Here is a 22388-nt window from a genome sequence, read left to right on the forward strand (position 1 = left end):
ATGGATAACTTTGGCTGTATAATGATTTATATGTCCAAAATGATCCATTCAGCATCTGGAAATTTTTAAAATATGCACTTATTTTATGTGCTAATATTTAGGATTGTCCTTCAGCAGGCGAGAATGTCAAGTACTCACAGTCTGCTAGTATTTTATAAAAAGACATGCAAAAGTGGGCATCTTCCTACATTAGGCGCACTGTTATAAAATAACCATCTTAAAGTCTTGTGTTATTTGACTGTTGCTATTTATTGCATTTATTCTTACAAATACACTCAGTGCTTGCATTTAGAAGGTAATACAGTAGGACAAACACATACCTTGCTTGTAAAGTAACTTCATATCTGTATCTTTGTGGGTAACTAAATTGTTTAATACAATTACAACGCTCTGCATGGCATTACCCAGTACATTGTCTTGGTGATCCTGCAATAAAAATAATTAAGATAGTATTTTTTTTTTCTTTTAAAAGACAATATAATGTTTTGCAACTTTGCAATGAAAGAAATGTATACAAAGTTTTGATCATTTCTTGCATAATTAATCACTATTGAGAAATAATTCCATTCACTGTAGTTGCAAACGTTAGGAGATGATCCAAATCTTAAACTGCTAAATAATTATTTAAATATTATACCGATTTAACATTCATACGAATATTAGAGTTATTCAGCTCTATTAATAAGGTGATATTTATAGGGATTTGCTATATTTATTTATTTATTTTCTCATTTATTTAGCCCATCCTCCCAAAGGAGCCCAGAATGGGTTACAAGGTACATTCATAATAAGGTTGAGACAGGACAGAGATGACATAATTTAAATAAAGACATGACAACATATGCAGCATCTGGATGAGAGTAGGTGGCACAGTTACGTTGAACTCTGGATGGTATTTCTGGGTGTATGTCATTAAGGCGCTGGGTTTCTAAACAGGAAGGTTTTTACGGCCTTCCTGAAGCTTCATAGTTCATCTAGTGTTCCAACTAATGGGGGGGGATGATGTGCCATAGTTTGAGTATAAAATACAAATAGGAGCATTTGCAGGCTGTTTCGGTCTTGAGGGAACGACCAGGCAGCATGGTCAGCCATTTCTCTCCTTGGGATCTCAGTGGTTGCTTTGGGAAGTAGATCTGTGCTGCGTCACTTCCAACATGGCAGAGGAAAGGCCATGCAGGGGCTGGCCACGAGCAGCCTGTTTACAGTGTAGCCACTGCTGACCAGCTGCCACTGCTGCTTCGGGTAAGTGAGAGGGGGTGTCCAGGAGGTCAGTTCCACATGTAGGGAGGGAGGTGCACCAGAAGTGTGTGTGGGGTGAGGGTCTAGCAAGTCCAGCAGGGTGAAGAACAGGGGAGGGGAGTTGGATGGATGCTGGACCCATAAGTGTGTATGAGGGGGGAAGAAGGAAAGGGAGACAAGACAAAACTACTTTTAGAGTAACTCAGCAACCAGAAAGCTATGCCGGGCAATCAGATCGCAGAAGGATAGCGAGGAACTCCAGAGCGACTTGTGTCAGTTAGAGAAATGGGCAGAGAAATGGCAGATGAAGTTTAATGTGGAAAAGTGCAAAGTAATGCATTTAGGCAGAAAGAACAAGGAACACGAGTATAGAATGTCAGGAGCAACTCTGGGTAAGAGCGAACAAGAAAAGGACCTGGGCGTACTGATAGATAGGGCCCTGAAACCGTCAGCACAATGTGCGGTGGCAGCAAAGAAAGCAAATAGAATGTTGGGCATGATTAAGAAGGGAATCACGAGTAGACTGGAGAGGGTTATAATGCCGCTTTATAGAGCAATGGTCAGACCACACTTGGAATAATACTGTGTCCAACATTGGTCTCCCAACCTAAAGGATATAAAACTGCTGGAGAGAGTGCAGAGACGAGCAACAAAGCTAGTAAAAGGTATGGAGAAACTGGAATACGAGGAACGACTTAAGAGATTGGGATTGTTCTCCCTTGAGAAAAGGAGACTGCGAGGGGATATGATCGAAACCTTCAAAATACTGAAAGGAATCGACAAAACACATAGGCACATGGGATCTCTCAGAGAGAGAGAGAGAGAGAGGAAGAGATAATGGTTACTGCGGATGGGCAGACTTGATGAGCCCTTTGGCCTTTATCTGCTATCGTGTTTCTACGTTTCTATGTTTATTTTAGCTAGCTCCTCACGAACACAACCCTCTGATAATCGATCAGGATCTACCACTCCTCCATCCTTATTCACGTTTGTCTTCTGTGGTCCTGCTCACGGCACTTCAACTGTGAACACGGAACAGAAATATTTAAGGAATTCAGCCTTTTCTTTATCAGCTTCTACATATTTCTCCCCTTCACCTTTGAGTCTCATAATGCCACTTTTGCACTTCTTCCTATTACTAATATATCAAAAAAGTCTTGCCTCCCTTCGATGCTAGTGGTGGGATGAGCGGAGCTGCTTATAGATCACACTAGGGAGAACATTGAAGTGGTCTTAGAAAGTCCTTATGCAGGTCATTTTTGCATGTTAGGGCCATTTATCCAATAGGCTTCAAAAAACCAAAGGATTTACCAATAAAAATATATAACTCAAGTACAAAATAATTGGTAAATTATTTTCTTCGTTGAACCACTGCCGGAAAAAAAGTTGCACTTCGGGCTCAGTCAATACATACACTGAAAAATTAAATAAGGGGTTTCAGTACGGGCTCAATTATCCCCACAAGTAACCAAAAGCCCCAGGCAGGTATTCATGAGTGACTAGCACTTAGACAGAAGTCTAAATAAATCCTGCCCCGTACATCATAATACCCTCAATTTTGGAAGTGGAGGCGCGGGGTTTCCCGACGAGGGCACAGCGTCTGGAGCTAGTCAGCTGATAGAAGCCAACAAGAGAGAGGGGGATTTGTCCTCTCTGACGGAGGTTTCCCTTCAAAGCATCTGGTCTTTACTTCAGCGGATGGAGACAAAAGTGGAAAAATCATCTGAAGAGGTAACAAAAATAGTGGAAAACTTGGACTCATTGACTAAAACTGTGGAAACAATGAAAAGGGATTCTAGTGCTCAAACTAAGCAGATGCAGGAGGATATATTGCATTTACAACAATTCAAGGTGGTTTCAATTAAAGATAGTTTCCTTATAAACAAGAAATTGGAGCAATTTGAAAATTTCAATAGGCGTCTGAACCTCCGTATTTTAAATTTTCCTCAAATTCCGGGTATATTGCCTTTTGACTTATTGAAAAGATACCTGACTGAAAATTTAAAGATTTCGTCAAATTGTATTCCCCCTATAAATAAAATCTACTATTTACCAAATAAGAAGATACCTGGAAGAGAAGAAGGAGAAAAAGAGATTGAGAAAGAGATAAGGAGAAAAAATAATGAAATGGAATTTGCTAATGTGACTGCTCTTCTTGAACAAACAATTACCACTGATACTGCTAGAGCTACGCTCTTAGTATCATTTGTTTTCGAGCAAGACGTGAACATGATTATGAAATTATTCTTTAAAAACTCACAGAAACTATTTGGGGAGCTAAAAGTTTGGATATATCCTGATGTCGCAAAGACTACACAAGAACGGAGGAAAGAATTTCTTTCTATGCGTCAAGATATAAAATTGGGAGCAACTTTCTTGTTAGCATACCCCTGCAAATGCTTAGTTAGGTATTTGGGAGTTAAATATACATTTTTCTCTCCTAATCATCTGAAGGAATTCTTGGATGTAAAGAAAATCATCAAGGACTGAGGGAAAATAGAAATTAAATAGCTGGTGTTTAGAACATAAAGCCTAATCATTTAATTAAATTCCTCTTTAAATTTCTCTCAAAAAAGTTTCGATTGACCATCCCACTATTATAGTGCTCTAAGAAAGGAAAATTTATTTATTTTTATAAGTATGAATCTGTAATACTTCTGTATTGTTTTTCTTTCCTGTGTTTATTGTAACAAGATGTATTCTTGTAAAATTTTGTTGAATAATAGAAATAAAATAATAAAAAAAATAATACCCTCAATTTTATACTCTTAACCTTGATGAATAAATATAAATATAAAGTGCAAACGTGCATCCGGTGTGGGAACAAAGAAAAATATAAGGGTGTTTCAAAAAACCAAAAAAAAAAAAATAAAGAAACAAAATATCAATAACATCCCCAAATCCAAAACCACATACATTCAAAAATCCCAAGAAATTATATGAAATTGCAACGGACCTTTTCAGCAATTCATATTAAAGTCCATTTCAAAATACCATATTGTGTTTCCAATTTGATGAATAAATAGATAAATAAATAAGTAAATAAATAGTTTGTCCAGTTGGGTTAGCTAAATTATCAGTTCATATAATACAGTTCAAGTCAGTATTAAATCTCCATGCGTAATCAAAAATAAATGGAAAAACAAAATAGACAAAAATTCAACTGTATCTCCACTCACAAAAATCAAATAAATAACTTAGCTCAGACAGCTGGAATCTCTGTGTCCTGTGCACAATTCATATGAACACTGTATTGCTGTGGGCGAGGTCATTGGTTGTTTTAAAAGAATCCTCCCAGCACGTTGTTCGTGTTAAGAGTTTCAGCGTGATTGAGCCGCTGCATATGGAGTGGGGTTTACTGCACAACGATATTGCGTTTTTTGCCCCTGGACCAGAGAATTTACTGCTCTTTCCGTTTCTCCCTCCTGACGAAGAATATCGAAACAGGGCCTGTCGAGCGGAGATTCCAGCTGTCTGAGCTAAGTTATTTATTTGATTTTTGTGGAATTTTTGTCTGTTTTGTTTTTCCATTTATTTTTGATTACGCATGGAGATTTAATACTGACTTGAACTGTATTATATGAACTGATAATTTAGCTAACCCAACTGGACAAACTATTTATTTACTTATTTATTTATCTATTTATTCATCAAACTGGAAACATAATATGGTATTTTGAGATGGACTTTAATATGAATTGCTGAAATAGTCCGTTGCATTTTCATATGATTTCTTGGGATTTTTGAATGTATGTGGTTTTGGATTTGAGGATGTTATTGATATTTTGTTTCTTTATTGTTTTTTTGAGGTTTTTTGAAACACCCTTATATTTTTCTTTGTTCCCACACCGGATGCACGTTTGCACTTTATATTTATATTTATTCATCAAGGTTAAGAGTATAAAATTGAGGGTATTATGATGTACGGGGCAGGATTTATTTAGACTTCTGTCTAAGTGCTAGTCACTCATGAATACCTGCCCCGGGCTTTTGGTTACTCGTGGGGATAATTGAGCCCGTACTGAAACCCCTTATTTAATTTTTGAGTGTATGTATTGACTGAGCCTGAAGTGCAACTTTCTTTCCGGCAGTGGTTCAACGAAGAAAATAATTTACCAATTATTTTGTATTAGGGCCATTTACCCGCCAGGGCTGATTTTCCGATATTAATGGTCACATGCTAATTTTCTCATTAGCACATGAGCCACTTTCACTACCCATTACGTAGGCAATAAAGGTTCTCACACTAGGCATGCGCTAATTAACTATTACACAGCAATGTAGCTGCGCTAACAAATTAGCACAGAACATACCCATTTTCTACCCGCAGCACTAATAAAATACATTTTAATTTTTAGTGTGTGGGTACCATGGGATGCCTCAGTGTGCCCCATGGTAAGACATTTTTTTGCTGCAGTAAGCATACATTATCACAGCTTTGTAAAAGGACCCCAAAGTGACTTGAATGACTGATAGATCACAAGAACAGAAACCTTGATTTTTCAATTTTGTGATCCATCATGCTACACAAACAGCTCAAATTCAGGTACAAGCTACTCTGCTTCGAGAATGTTCTACAATACACTACTAATGTAAAGCAAAATAATTTCAAAGAGTGCAATTCATATGACAACTAGTTTGCAGAATATCGCATTCATTTTTGGAAGCTTGCCATAAAAGTCTACCACCAGCTGTTTTATAATTCATCAAACATTCATCTATAGAACTGATCACATGTGTCAGCAAAAAACACGCATGAATTTATCTTTTCAAAATCCACTGCACTTGTTATCACATCATAGACAAATAAAATGAAAAATGTGCTAGGGTCTGCAACAGGCTGTTACACCTGACTATAGCACAAGTGTGTCTCTATTATTGACCCTAGGAGTTCACTGATTTTTAAAGTGGATGGAGAAAATATTTAATTCTACACAATCCATCAGTGAGCTGAGCTGATCTAATTTTGTGTGCAATACCAAAGACTACAGACATTTAATGAACAGTACAAGCACAGCAATCGCCAGCAGAGATAATTAGAACTGAAGCCACAACATTCTAGTGTTTGGCATTAAGAAAAAAACAAACCCATTAAAATGTATAGCATCTGCACATGAAAGGCAGGAAAGCACTGGACCCTGAAGAATCAACCTTCTCAAAACTAATTGCTTCAGTGCTTAAACAGGATAGCTATGAATACCATGGGTATAACAAAGAAATATGGCTGGAAGAAATAAATTTACTTTTCAAGAAGTGCTACATGGTATATAGAACATTTGACTTTCTACACTAAGTAAGAAAGGTTATGTGTTTAATGAAAAGCATTAGTCAGAATTTTTCATCAGAGTCCAGCGGAAAGCTCACCTACTAGGTGTTTGCACCGTAATATAGAAAGCAGTAAGCAATGTTCATTCTCTGATGACAGTAACTAAACAGAGTCACACATGTAAGCCAAAGTAACATAGTAAATGATGATAGAGAAAGCCCAATATATTTATTGTCTGCCCAGGAAGCTTGTTAGGATTGTTATCTGCTGTGCAATGTGGGTTACCGTATATACTCGAATATAAGTTGATTTGAATATAAGTCGAGACCCCCATTATTCCCCTCAAAAAGGAGGAAAAATGGTTGACTTGAATATGACAGGGATTTAATATTCAAGTGCCATGTCCTGCCAGGATTTTCACCCAGTGTCCCCTCCCTCATGCCCTCCCCCTGCCAGGTTCTGCACCCAGCCCCCTTCCCTGCCAGGCTCTGAACACAGCCCCCCCTCACTCCCTTCCAGGCTCTATACCCTGTCCAACCTCCCTGCCATGCTCTGCACCCTGTCCCACCTTCCTTCCCTGTACCCTCTTCCCACCAAAAAGAGCCAACCGTATCAGTAATGTCACAATGGCTTGATTGTCCTGTTCTCCTCTCTGCCCTCCAACCCAGCCAGCAGATTAACCGTTCCCCTTAACTGATGATATTCATTGGCACTTAACGGCAGATGATTATTTATTTTTAATGAAAACACCTAGTGGTAGGCTGGAACAGGAGGGATCCCTCCAATCTCCTGTCCCAGCCAATACTAACAATTACCACCTTCCCTCTCTCTCCCTCCCTCTGTCGCATACCTTTTCCCTGGTGGTCCAGCGGTGTATCCTGCGTGATCCCCTCCTGCTGATTTTGCAACTAGCAGCCAGCGGCGCATCTAGGCCAGCACACAAGAACGAGCTTTTCGAGCTCCTATATGGCTCCCTGAATAGCTGCCGTGAGAGCTGTGAGTCCCGCAAGAACTGGCGGCAGCCTATCAAGGAGCGGTGCAGGGCCAGCCGGGAGTTCGAAAAGCTTGCTCCTGCGTGCCGGCCCGGATGCACCATTGAATGTGAGATCAGCAAAAGGGGTTCAGCACAGGATACACCGCTGGACCACCAGGGAAAAGGTACATGACGGACGGAGGGAGGGTGTGGTAATTGTTAGTGTCGGCCAGGACAGGAGACGGGAGGGATCCCTCCTGTCCCGGCCTAACGACAGGCCTACAGGAAGTCCGGGAGGGTGTTGGGTGGTCACTGGGTGATGATCCGAATATAGGATGAGACCTCCATTTTTGGGCCTTTTTGGGCCCAAAAATCTCATCCTATATTCGAGTATATACATTCTTGTGTTGTTAGGGTTTTTTTAAAATGCAATATAAGGAAGACTGCTTTCCACAAGATTTTTTGGAAGAGCAAAAGTAATTATGTTTATGTTTATTAAGTTACTTTATATATTGCTCTTTATACAGAAACAGCTGAAGAGACTATCAGAGAAATGTCTGGACAGTTTTCAAGATAAAACTTCTAAGCACATGCAAAAAGTAACATATAATAAACAGCCACTCAGTATAACAATAGGCAGAGAGAGGTAGTAAATAAGGATAATGCCTATGAATTCCTCCAGGAAATAGGTAAGGAGAAAGTCATGAAGATGAGATGTATTCGGGAGAATTAGGGATTTATGGATAAGATAAATAAATAAGTATATGGAGACTTCCATTGTTTATGATGAAGAACGTGCTAAAGAGGACAACAGTAAGAACAGAGCAGAAGGACAAACATGAAAGGAAACTGAATAACAGTCATTTATATAAGCAGATAGCACATTAATGAGTCTTTATCAACTGGGTTAAAAATCAAATCTACCTTGTTAGATTCAAGGAAGAAGGGTCACACTAAAATTTACTGCTAAGAAATGCAAGGTTAAGCATTTGGGCTCCAAAACCAAGATAACGGTATAGTTTAGGAGGTGAAAAACCTTTGTGCACGAAAGAGGAGCGGGATTTGGCCAAACAGGTTGAAAAGGAGATGGTGAAAGCTAGAAGGATGCTAGGGTGCAAGGGAGAGGAATGGCCAGTAGGAAAAAGGAGGTACTGATGCCCCTGTATAAGACTCTGGTTTGATCTCATTTAGAATAGTGTACAGTTCTGGAGACCGTTCCTTCAAAAGATATAAACAGGATGGAGTCGGTGCAAAGGAAGGCTACTAAAAAGGTTGATGGTTTTCATAATAAGACATATGAGGGCAGACTTAAAGGTCTCAATATGTATACTCTGGAGGAAAGGAAGGGAGATACGATAGAAATGTTTAAATATCTACATGGCATCAATGTGCATGAGGTGAGTCTCTTTCAGCTGAAAGGTAGCTCCGGAATGAGAGGGCATAGGATGACGTTAAGAGGTGATAGGTTGGTAGATACGTGGAATAGTCTCCCGGTAGAGGTGGTGGAGACAAAGACTGTGTTTGAATTCAAGAAAGCATGGGACAGACATGTGGGATCTCTTAGGCAGACTGGATGAGACATTTGGCCTTTAATTGCCACCATGTTTCTATATAAAAAAATAACACAAGAACATAAGAATAGCCTTACTGGGTCAGACCAATGGCCCATTAAGCCCAGTAGCCCGTTCTAATAGTGGCCAATCCAGGTCACTAGTACCTGGCCAAAACTGAAGGGGTAGCAATATTCAATTCTATCAATACAGGGCAAGCAGTGGCTTCCCCTATGTCTTTCTTAATAATAGACTATGGACTTTTCCTCCAGGAACTTGTCCAAACCTTTCTTAAAACCAGCTACGCTATCCGCTCTTACCACATCCTCTGGCAACACGTTCCAGAACTTAACTATTCTCTGAGTGAAAAAAAAATTCCTCCTATTGGTTTTAAAAGTATTTCTGTGTAACTTCTTCGAGTGTCCCCTAGTCTTTGTAATTTTTGACGGAGTGAAAAATTGATCCACTTGTACCCATTCTATTCCACTCAGGATTTTGTAGACTTCAATCATATCTCCCCTCAGCCGTCTCTTTTCCAAGCTGAAGAGCCCTAACCGTTTTAGTCTTTCCTCATACGAGAGGAGTTTCATCCCCTTTACTATCGTGGTCGCTCTTCTTTGAACCTTTTCTAGCGCCACTATATCTTTCTTGGGATAAGGAGACTAGAATTGAACGCAATACTACAAATGATGTCGCACCATAGAGCGATACAGGGGCATTATGACATTCTTAGTCTTGTTAACCATCCCTTTTTTATTAATTCCCAGCATCCTGTTTGCTTTTTTGGCCGCTGCCGCACATTGGGCGGAAGGATTCATCGTATTGTCTACAATGATACCCAGATCCTTTTCTTGGACGCTAACCCCTAAGGTGGACCCTAGCATCTGGTAACTGTGATTCAGGTTATTCTTCCTAATGTGCATCACTTTGCATTTGTACACATTAAATTTCATCTGCCCAGTCCTCCAATTTCCTAAGGTCTGCCTGCAATTTTTCACAGTCTGCATGCATTTTAACAACTTTGAACAGTTTAGTGTCATCTGCAAATTTAATCATCTCACTCATCGTTCCAATTTCCAGATCATTTATAAATATGTTAAATAGCACCGGTCCCAGTACAGACCCCTGCGGCACCAAAAAGTTGGATGAGGAAGAATGTTGCTGCTGTTGACTCCCTTTTATTGGGTACATAAGAAGCAACTGACAACTTGATGTTTTCTGAGAAGATAAACCGTCTTGCAGGAGCAGGAATCTAAAATATAATGGTAAATCAAATAGGTGAGTCTGGGATCTTCTGGAAGCATTGGATGCAGGCAGGCATTCATACACTTGATGATGTTATATCTAATGGAAAACTGCTTGATTTTTCACGACTGCAACAATCATTCGGTATTTCAAAATCTAAAAATTATAGATGGTTGCAGTTGAAGCAGGCCATTCAGAGTGAGTTCCCTGATTGGCGAAATCTAAAAAATCATTATAGTTTGCAGGTCCTATGCTTCCAGACAGATTTTTTTAGAACATCAGGCCTCCCGGTGGTATAAATTAATTTCTGAATTCTTGAATAAAAAAACAAAAAATAGTCTTAGAGACATTTGGAGCATTGAGATAAAGCAGTATATTTCTGCATCTCGATGGCCACGAATTTGGACTTGGAGGATGAGATGTACAGCGTCAGCATCTATGAGGCAAACATGGTTTTTTTCTGTTACATAGATCTTTTTGGACCCCTTTTAGGCTACACAGGTTAGACAGTTCTAAAACTAATAGATGCTGGCACTGTCATCTAGACATTGGGACACTGGATCATCTGTTGTTCTATTGTCCTTTGATACTCAACTTTTGGAAGTCAATATGGGGACAGATTAATCTCATATTGGAATCAACAATTCCATTGACATATGAGGTAGTCATATGTGGAACATTACTGCATATTAAGCCCCCCATGAACCACTATAAATGCAGGCTTTTCCTAATTATGATAGGGATAGCCATGCAAATTGGAACTCGCAATTGGAAAACTTGCGATCGCCTTAATTTTCCTTTTTGGTGGGCAAAATTTGAGGTTGAAGGGTGGTAGACTCAAGAGTAATGTTTGAAAATTCTTCTTTACGGAGAAGGTGGTTGATGCCTGGAATGCATTTCTGATGAAAGTGGTGGAGAGGAAAACGGTGACAGAGTTTAAAAAAAAGAGTGGGATGAACACAGAGGATCTCCAATCAGAAAATAATGGTATATATTGAAGAACTAAGGACAGTACTGGGCAGACTTACATGGTCTGTGTCCTGTATATGGCCTTTTGGTTGAGGATGGGCTGGGAAGGGCTTTGATGCCTGGGATGGTTTAGATGGGCTGCAGTGAGCTTTGACGGAGACTTCAGTAGATGGAACCTAAGCACATTACCGGGCAGAGCTCTGGGGTTCTGACACAGAAATATCTAGGAAAAAGGACAATTTAAATTAAAGCAGTAATTTAAAGAGAAGGTATGGTTGGGCAGACTGGATGGACCATTCGGGTCTTTATTTGCTGTTATTTACTATGTAAGCTCAAAAAAATAGGAAGGTATACAGAAACTTTTATCAGCAGGTAGACGCACTGAAAAAGTAGTGAATTGAAGTCAATTAAAATACTAAAAGTAAACAGGAAGATCACAGATTGGAGGGACCAGACTGTAATTTGAGAATGTTCTTTATTTTAATGTTGTTGGCATTGGTTTATCTTTTATGTCTTGGAATAACCTATTAATTCACATCTGCTTTAAAGCAGTAAGAGCAGATGGTATCAGTAATGGATCTACCATAATTGTCTGAATTCAAAAGTGAGATATAGTGCAAAAGTAATATCCAAAACCGCATTTTAGTTACCATTGATCATATATGTATATTTTTTCTCCATTTTCTAAACTGAATATTTCTTAGATACATCCTGAATAGCAAAGTAATTTAGAGGTTATACAGTATATTTGCAAAATGAGTTGGTCAAAGTGAGAAAAATTTACCTGTGAGTATTTCTGTGATGTCACTGAACAGTGCATAATGGGGTCCTTTCCTAAAGACCTTTACCATTTCATCAGACTATATGTCAATCTAATTTTGTCATTTATGCGCTCAGCTGTTCTTATCAGCTTATGTACTAGTATATTTGTCAGACTTCCAGAGCACTGAAAATTTGCCTGTCTGAACAGGGTTACCTGACGTCAAGGATAACCTGGAAATATCCACTTAACACAGATATACATAGGCAACTCATAACCTGTAGAAAACATAGTGAGGGACTTATCTGAACTGCTCCATCAAAATCATCACCACAGTCTTCAAATGCTGCTCCTTTCAAGATCATACAGGCACAATATAGATCCAGCAGAAGAACCCAACAGAAAATTCTGTTTCGCTAGTCACCCTGGCTTCTTTGGGGAAAAATCACATCACATTTCCTGCACTGAATAAATTATATCATGGTGCCCACTCAAATAGGAACGCCACATGAAAGGGCACTTCGACTCACGGATCCAAAGATCTTCCAAAGATCAAAGCTTTCATGGTCTCACAAAAATTAATCTTATAAATTCTAGCATTGAGTCCACTTGGCCATACTTTGTCGAAAGAGTAAATCAAACGTTGTTCAATTTGCCATAATTTAGTTTTTAAATCTCCATTACAATCTCCATTGATTAAAGATCTCAATACCACACACTTCAAATCTAAAAACTTATGCTGGCAAATTTCCACAGTGTCTAATTAAAGGGTCTTCACCTCCCTGTACCTCTTTAAATCTTCAACCAGCGGGAGTCTGCTGCTCGTGCCGGCGTTGTCTTTCCCTCTGATGTTACTCCCTGGCCCCACAACCAGGAGGTGATTTCAGAGGGGAACCTAGCCACCCCGAGCAGTAGGGTGAAGTTGCTTGAACTGTGGAAAATCTAAAGAGGTAGGGGAAAGAAAAGAGGGGAGGAGGGCGTGAGTGTGGCATAGGTGGGCGGAGAGAAGCCAGCGCTCCCACTAAGACAGCACCCAGGGTGATCCACCCTCTCCGTCCCCAACTTACTACGCCACTGAATGCTGATTTTAGCAAGGGGTAATATGGCTGAATTTATAGTGGCTGGTGAGGAGTTTAATGGCTGTGTTTTGGATGAGTTGCAATTGTTTGCATTCTTTGACCCTAAAGCACAGTTACTTACCGTAACAGATGTTATCCAGGAACAGCAGGTAGCTATTCTCTCATATGGGTGATGTCATCCACGGAGCCCGGATGCAGACAGCCTCGCAAGCAGACTTGCTTGTAGAAACGTAGAAGTTTTGAGTCAGCCGCACAGCGCATGCGAGAGTGCCTTCCCACCCAGCGCAGGGCGAGTCTCCTCAGTTCAGATAGCTAGCAGAGATGCCAACCAGAGGAGGTGGGTGGGTTGTGAGAATAGCTGTCTGCTGTCCTTGGATAACAACTGTTATGGTAAGTAACTGTGCTTTATCCCAGGACAAGCAGGCAGCCTATTCTCTCATATGGGTGATCTCCGAGCTAACCAGAATGGGATGGTGGGAGCGTTGCCAACTTAGGAGAATAAATTTTGCAATACTCTCTGGCCAAAATGGCCATCCCGTCTGGAGAAAACATCCAGACAATAGTGAGAAGTGAAAGTATGAACCGAGGATTAGGTAGCAGCTTTGCAAATTTCCTCAATAGGTGTGGATCTGAGGAAAGCCACTGAAGCTGCCATTGCTCTGACTTTGTGGGCTGTGACTCGACTCTGTAGTTGTAATCCAGCCTGGGCATAGCAGAAAGAGATACAAGCAGCCATCCAGTTGGAGATGATACGCTTAGAGATTGGTTGTCCCAACTTGTTTGGATCGAAGGAGACAAAAAGTTGAAGAGCAGTTCTGAGTGGTTTGGTGCATTCCAAGTAGAAGGCCAAAGCACGCTTGCAGTCCAGAGTATGAAGAGCTGATTCTCCAGGATGAGAATGAGGTCTTGGAAAAAACACTGGAAGTACAATAGACTGGTTGAGATGAAATTCTGAAACCACTTTAGGTAAGAATTTAGGATTAGTACGGAGGATCACCTTGTCATGATGGAACACAGTGAAAGGTAGATCAGCAACTAATGCTTGCAGCTCACTGACTCTTCAAGCAGATGTGAGGGCAATGAGAAAAACCACTAACTTAAGATGAGCTGTAGACATTGGTTCAAATGGAGGCTTCATCAATTGAGCAAGAACAATATTGAGGTCCCAAACCACTGGAGGTGGTTTGAGAGCAGGTTTGACATTGAAAAGTCCTTTCATAAATCTGGAAACCACCAGATGAGCAGAGAGGGGTTTCCCTTCAGTAGGCTGATGGAAAGCAGCAATTGCACTGAGATGGACTCGGATTGATGTAGACTTGAGGTCAGAGGTGGATAAGTGCAAAAGATAATCTAGAACAGAAGATAAGGAGGAATCTTGAAGCTCCTTATCATGAGAGATGCACCACGCAGAAAATCTAGTCCATTTTTAGTGGTAGCATTGTCTAGTGGTAGGATTTCTAGAAGCATCTAAAATGTCTCTTACAGGTTGAGAAAACTGAAGAGGAGTTATGCTGAGAGGTACCAAGCTGTCAGGTGCAGAGACTGCAGATTGGGATAAAGTAGAGATCTTTGACTCTGTGTAAGCAGAGACGGAAAAACTGGTAGAGGGTATGGCGCCCTGCTGCTGAGTTGAAGTAGAAGGGAGTACCAAGGTTGTCTCGTCCACCGAGGAGCTATCAGAATCATGGTAGCATGATCGTTTCTCAACTTGACAAGAGTCTTGAGAATGAGAGGGAATGGAGGGAATGCATATAGAAAAAGATTTGTCCATTCCAGTAGGAAAGCATCTGCCTCGAGGTGATGAGGAGAATATATCTTGGAGCAGAACTGGGGCAGTTTGTGGTTGTGGGAAGCTGCAAAGAGATCTACCTGAGGCGTTCCCCAATGCGAAAAAATGTGATAAAGAGGCGAGGAATTGAGTATCCATTCGTGAGATTGCAGAAGACGACTCAAGTTGTCCGCCAAACAGTTTTTCACACTTGGATGTAGACAGCTTTGAGGAAGGTGTTGTAGAGGATTGCCCACTCCCAAACCTTTAGAGCTTCTTGACAAAGGGAGGGAGATCCCATTCCCCCCTGTTTGTTGACATAGTACATGGCGATTTGGTTGTCCGTCCGAATGAGGACTACCTGGTCGTGAAGATGTTGAAAAGCTTTGAGAGCACTGAAGATCACTCTGAGTTCCAACAGATTGATGTAACACTGACGATCCATACTGGTCCAGTGGCCTTGAATACGGAGACCATCGAGATGAGCCCCCCAAGCGTAGGTCGAGGAATCTGTTGTAAGGACCTTTTGATGAGGGGGCGTTTGAAACAGCAAGCCTCTGGAGAGATTGGAAGAGAGCATCCACCAGCGGAGAGACTCTCTCAATGAAGGAGTGTCTGTAATGTGTCGAGAGAGTGGGTCGCAAGTCTGCGTCCACTGAGATGTCAGGGTCCACTGAGGAATTCTGAGGTGAAGTCTGGCAAAAGGAGTCACGTGTACTGTGGAGGCCAAGTGACCTAGGAGTACCATCATGTGTCTCGCTGAGATTGAAGAGCGGGAAGACACTGAATGACAAGAGTTGAAGAAGAGCCTCCAGACGTTGTTGCAGAAGGAATGCTCCGAGTTGGATAGTGTCCAGAACAGCTCCAATGAACTGTAGATTCTGAGAGGACTGAAGTTGGGATTTGGGAAAGTTGATTTCGAATTCCAAACTTTGTAGGAACCACGAAGTCCGTTGGGTTGCTACAATAACCCCCTGAGATGTTGAATCCTTGATGAGCCAATCGTCTAGGTAGGGGAACACCTGAAGACAATGGTTCCTTACAACTGCTGCTGCTACCACCACCAGGCACTTGGTGAACATTCTGGGAGATGAAGCCAGGCCAAAGGGTAGCACTCTGTATTGGTAATGCAGATTCACCACTCGAAATCTGAGATATTGACGGAAGGCCGGATGAATGGGAATATGAGTATAAGCCTCCTTGAGATCCAGAGAGCATAACCAGTCATTCTGATATAGAAGGGGGTAAAGGGACGCCAGGGACAACATGCAAAATTTTTCTTTGACTAAAAATTTGTTGAGAGCCCTGAGATCCAGAATGGGTCGCAGATTGCCCGTCTTCTTCGGAACTAGGAAGTAACGGGAGTAAAACCCCCTGTTCTGCTATTCCAAAGGAACTGGTTTGATGGCACGGAGACGAAGCAGAGCTTGAGCTTCCTGAAGAAGGGTGGTCTGGGATGGACTGGAAGCTCTGGTGGAACCTGAGTGAAATGAAGAGTATCCTTTCCTGATGATTGACAGCACCCAGAGGTCAGATGTAATTGTCTCCCATTGGTGATAAAAATGCTGGAGACGAAGAGAGGACAGAGACAGAACGATGGAGGTTATGCTCTGTTTTAAACAGTCAAAAAGGCTGCGCAGCCTTAGGTGCAGCAGAAGGCTGAGGTTTCTGTTGCTGTTGTTTCTTGGGAGGCGCTCGATTGTAAGGAGCCGCCCTCGGAGTATAACGCCTCTGGAAAATTGGAGGAGGGCATGAAGGTTTGACAGGAGCTGGCTTAGGCTTTGGTCTGACAATGGAAGGAAAAGATTTTTCATATTCAGACAATTTCTTGGTGGCTGCCTCTATGGAGGTTATTGCCTGCACAAGGGATGTTAGCCAGGCTGTAGGGGTGTTTCCTTATTTGCACCTGTAGGTTAGGCCTCTCTGACATCATCAAGCCTGAACCATTATTTGCAAGAAATCATTCCAGCCTAAACCTAGCAAGAAGAGAAAAAAGAACACATCTTTACTGTTTCTGCCTGTTGCATTCTGGGTATGTACCAGAACTGTATTCTAGTCAAGGACATCCAGCTATGTCTACATGATCTGCCTATGTGAATCTTGGGGGAGTTATGCTCCTGTGCTGGTCTTATCTAACGAAGGCGCCTCTGTTTCAGCCTGTACGAGTCTCTATACAGAAAGGCTATTCATCTAAGTTCTGTTTCTGGATTGGTCCGGAGAGGTCATCTGATGAGATCCAAGTGAAACGTGCTAATTATAATTAGTCTGTGCCATGATGTGAGGAAGCTCGCATCTTATCATAGGTGTTTCCAGCACATCTTATAATAATTAAGACCTGAAAAGTTACCTCTTGTGACTTTGCCTGAGAGAGAGAGGAACTGGACTTTAAACAGATATGGATTCCATCACATAAAGGAAACCTTTCCTGCCAACCTAAGTTATAGCTTCTCCACTGGCTGACGAACTCTTGTTCTGGTACCAAAAAATTTTTTTATCTTCAGTGCTGAGTAGATGAAAGCAAACCAAGTAATAAGTATAGAAATCTGACCAGGTCGTGCATGTGCAAGACCGGAGGGTTAGGACTTCGATGGGAAGATAAAACTCAATGGGAAACCAAGGTGGCAAGGGGGCCCCTTCTGGTGTCTCAGACAGGCCGTGACCTGTTCGGGCCGCCGCGGGAGCGGACTGCTGGGCAGGATGGACCTGAGGTCTGACCCAGCGGAGGCACTGCTTATGTTCTTATGTCTTTCCTTTCACCTGATTTTGTGCCAAGGCCTAATTGGATGGTGAGAATACGGAATTCTATTATCTTATCAGCTGGGGTTAGATAAATGAATCCTATTGTGGTTCGGGATAAGGAGAAGTGAAGCACCTTGGTGATAATCTGTAATAGTTTGCTGCTAATCAGGAATTATTATTATAAAGAATTATAGAGTGTAAGAATTAGTTTTACTTATTTATCTAGCAAGTGTGTTGTAATAATTGTGTACTGTAAATAAATATGTATGTACAGAGACATTGTGAACAATAATTAGTTATTGCTGCTGGCTTGTGAATTATATTTTTCTATTTTCATAATAAAATTCTTCCCATAGCCTTGGTCTCTATTCTTAGTATGAATTGGCAAAATAATGAACCTTAGGTAAGGAGATTATGGTTTCCCCTAGAAAACTAACAGGCACGTATTTGTTTATGTAACTGATTAGTCATCCATAAATCTTTCTACAAGGCGGTCCTGAAGATTAGGGTTCATGTGAATGGTACAAAGCCAGGCCAAGCGGCGCATTGCTACAGAGAAAGCAATGGCCCTGGCTGAAATTCAAAGGCATCATAAAAGGACTGAAGAAGATGCAATCTGAGTTGTGACAGAGTAGCAATAACTTCTTGGAATTCAAAGTGCTTCTGTGTATCCAGGAAATTGAGAAATTTTGGAAGTAGGTCAATGAGGAACTTGAGATAAGTAATGAAGTTAAAATTATAATTAAGGACTTTGGAGGACATCATAGCATTTTGATAAAGATGTAGTCCAAACTTGTCCATAGCTTTCCCCTCCCTTCCAGGAGGAACACTAGCATAGACTCTGGAAGGATGGGATCTCTTGAAGGAGGACTCCACAAGAAGGGATTGGTGAGAAAACTGCGAATTCTCAAATCCTTTACAATGCAGAGTTCTATACCTGGAGTCCAATTTGCCTGGAACAGCAGGAATGGTATAATGAGTCTCCAGGCAGCGTGTGAAAGTCTGAGACAAAAGCTTGTGAAGAGGAAGCTTAGGTGACTCTGCAGGAGGTTGAGGGAGATGCATGACCTCGAGATATTCCTTAGAGTACTTAGAACCAGCATCAAATTGTTCTAGGTCATCAGCCATCTGGCGAAGAAAAGCAGAGAAAGACAGCTGATCCGCCAAGGCCTTGCCCCGAGAGGGACTCGATGACCTCGAGGCGGCCTGGGTCGGAGGCGAAGCCTCTCTGGAGTAATGACCATCAAAAGAATATGGAGACTTGGACGAGGCAATGGAAGCAGATGAGTCCTTGAGGTCTCGACGCGGAGACCTCGATTGAGGAGTTGGTGGTCTGGAAGGTCTGGAATGAGGCTTAGACGAAGAAGGTTGCTCTTTGGAAGGAGACCTATGCCTGGATGGATGCCTCTATGAAGGCCTCAATCGACGACGAGAGTGGTGTGTAGAAGCAGGTCTCGAGGATCAAGGAGACTTCGCCCTAGAGATGGAAGTAGGCAATGCTACAGGTGAATGGATAGGGCTAGAAGCAGTAGATCGAAACTCAGGAGGTTTGATGGAGGAATCTCGAAGCACTCCCAAAGACTCTGCTCTTTGTATGGAGTGTGAGGATTCCTGTTGAGGCACTCGCAAAGAATCTACTCCTTGCATAGAGTGCGTAGATGCCAGACCAGACACTCGCAAAGACTCTGCTCCTTGCATAGAGTATAAAGATTCAGCTCGAGGCATAGGCAGAGGCTCGATCTCGTGGGAGACTGCTGATTGCCCAGGCTGGATTAGAGAAGACAGCGTTGGCCCAAATTTGGTCAGTAACTGAACAAACTGCTGCTCTAACATGGTCTGGAGGGAAGCCAGCAAAGATGGATCCACGTCTGAAACCGGACCACTTGCTGCGGCTATAGACTCCAAAGTGGCAGTGGAGATGTGCTTTGACTTAGAAGTCTTGGAAAGCTTTAGGACCACCGCCGGAACCTTCTGCTTAGGTATCTGACCTGAGGGAAGCTTAGGGGAAGAGACAGCAGGTTTACTCGAGGTCAGAGACGTCCCAAACGAGGAAGGTCTGATGAGGCTCAAGGTTGGAGTCGTGGAAGCAGGAGGACTCTCGTTGGAAGATGGGACAGAGGCTGCGCTCGAGGTCGAAGGTGTAACTGAAGAGTCCAACCCGAACGTTTAAGGGCCTGAGGTTGAAGAGTAGCACAGCGCTCGCACGACTTAAGATTATGGTCAGGTTCGAGGCACTTGAGGCACCAACGGTGTGGTCCGCACGCTGGCACTGGCTACACTTCTAGAAGCCTGTTGCTGGCCGGGACATAGGAGGAAAAATGGCCGTAGCGAAGTCGAATGAAGAAAAATAGTCTTTAGTTTTTAGTTTTTTTTTTAAACTGAAAGAAAAGAAATAACACAGCAATTCGCGATGAAAAGTAACACAAACCACGGTGAGAGAAGGCACAAATTAGAAAAGTTTGGCGCAGAGTGTCAAAGATGGACTTCTTGGCTCCGCGGAAAATCGAGAACTGAGGAGACTCGCCCTGCGCTGGGTGGGAAGGCACTCACGCATGCACTGTGCGGCTGACTCGAAACTTCTACATTTCTACAAGCAAGTCTGCTTGCGAGGCTGTCCGCATCCGGGCTCCATGGATGGTGGCACCCATATATGAGAATAGGCTGCCTGCTTGTCCTGGGATAATGCCTTTATACAGTATAAGGAAAATATTTCTTCACACAACGTGTAATTAAACTCTTCACAATCTCGGCTTATTGCTCTAACACTTTCCGGTTAATGTTTAGCGATTCTCTGCCTAATGTCAAGCGGCACTCATTTTTATCTATGATCGTGTGTTTGAATTTTTTGCAGCTTGCTTTTAAAATTGCACCTCCATATGGATATTTTATTTTCTTTTCATATTTTCTTTCTTTGCTGTATTAAAATATTATTATGCTACAACCTTCTGTTTTTTTATATTTTATATTTTTTAGTTGTTTTTTATATATATCTTTTAACATATTGCATCTAGCACTAGTGTATGGTATACCGGTTGATTTATATATTTATATAATTATATATTATATTTGGCCATATATGATATGATAGATATTCATTGATACATAACGTTGGTTCTAAAACTGTTTGACATATTGTTATTCATTTTAGGCTTATTGCCGACTACCTAAGCAGTGTGACCAATTATTAGTATAGGTTTATTTTTTAATCCATAGGACAATTTATGATGGTTGTTTACTCATTACTAATTGATATATTTTTGCTTACTTTTTATGTTATATATGCTATTTTATTTGCAATGTACCATATTTTGCTCAAGTTTTCTGTTTATGACACATGTTTTAGATTATCATTTTATGTTTATATGCTTATCTCTTGTCTTTTTCTTTATGTCCCATGATAGTTATTCTTCCAGCTTTCTTTTGTGACATTTTTTCTTTTTTCCTTTATCACCATGGTATGTATTGTTTATTTATTTATATCTGTTTTCTCTGATTTTTTACTTTTTGTATCTCTCTTATTATTCTTGCTTTTATCACATTTTAGGACATTCACATCAATCTATCTTTCATTCCCCTAACGGTGATATTTACCCCCTTTTTTTCTTATATTTGGCTCTCTTGGTTTATTAGAATTATTCACTTTTAACCCTAACCGTTTCTCACCTGATTTATTTAGTTTGCTTATGTACATTAAATATGGTCTTTTAATGTTTTTTAATATTATTGCATGAAATCTTTTCTTTCTTTCTCTCTATACATCTATTTTAAGCACAAATGGGATCATCATATTACACAATATCTATATATAGAACTATTATTATTATTTTAATTTTCATATGATTGTTTTAATATTGTATTTGTACTTAATAGGACCCCTGATGAAGGTTGTCCGAAACACGGACTGTGTTGGGTCCCTCGCTTGGTAAAAGGTTTTTAGATACGATTTATTTGTCACAATAAAATTTGCCTGCATCGTGTACAAGCCTGCAGTTTTGATTTGTTTGCTCTGGTCTGTTTTTTTACTGCAGACGAAGTTGGACCCTTTGTTTTCTCTGGTTTTGTTGCTTTGCAAAAATCAGTTATTTTAGCATGGTTTAAAAAAGGTTTGGCTAATTTCCTAAAAGAGAAGTCCATAAGCAATTATTAAGATGGCTTGGGGAAATTCACTGCTTATTGTATATATTCAAATATAAACTGAAATTTTTGGACCAATTTAACATTAGAGTCTTCCCCCTCCTTCACTGCAGCGACCCCCCTGAACTGCCACAATCAGCACATGCCCGTACCCCTCCCCAGTCTCCACTAGAATGTCAGCTAGTGCTCCCTTCCAAGAGTAATGCCCACACTCCTGCCCATGCCCCAACCTCACCAGAATATCAGTTACTGTTCTCTCTCTTCCTCCCTCCCTCCCAAGCCAGAGGAACACCCGCACCCATGCCTGCACCCCCGTTTGCGCACGACTAGAATGTTAACCAGCTCTTGCCCCAATCAAGCCCCCATCTCAATGCCAGCTTCCCCCCTCCTGGTGGCAAACAACCACCCTGAGCCCCCAGCAAATAAGATCTTCCTCCAGGACACCCAAATCTCAAAACAACCGACTCCCACCTGGGTGGCACTCTACACCCTCAAATGCAGGTAAGAACTTGAAATATAGCAGCCTTCCTCAAGTTAACGCCCCCCTCAAAGGTCCGGGTACTTTTAATTTATATCCTCTAGTAGGTCCCTTATCCCCTACCTCCTTGACCCAGTCCCTAGGCTTATTGTGGGTCCCTGTTGTCTAGAGTGATGGGATTGATGCTC

At 41.3% G+C, this 22388-nt stretch overlaps 1 protein-coding gene across 4 annotated transcripts in view; it reads right to left on the reverse strand.

Annotated features, from left to right (window-relative positions):
- ULK4 (unc-51 like kinase 4) overlaps nucleotides 1-22388 on the reverse strand; it is a 487365-nt gene that overhangs the window by 137527 nt on the left and 327450 nt on the right. For all 4 annotated transcript variants that reach the window (XM_033930453.1, XM_033930452.1, XM_033930451.1 and 1 more), the window contains one exon: nucleotides 321-426. In XM_033930453.1, the coding sequence (XP_033786344.1) occupies nucleotides 321-426 (106 nt within the window). The remainder of the gene's footprint in view (nucleotides 1-320; nucleotides 427-22388) is intronic.

This window comes from Geotrypetes seraphini, chromosome 2 (assembly GCF_902459505.1).
Source record: "Geotrypetes seraphini chromosome 2, aGeoSer1.1, whole genome shotgun sequence".
NCBI lineage: Eukaryota > Metazoa > Chordata > Amphibia > Gymnophiona > Dermophiidae > Geotrypetes > Geotrypetes seraphini.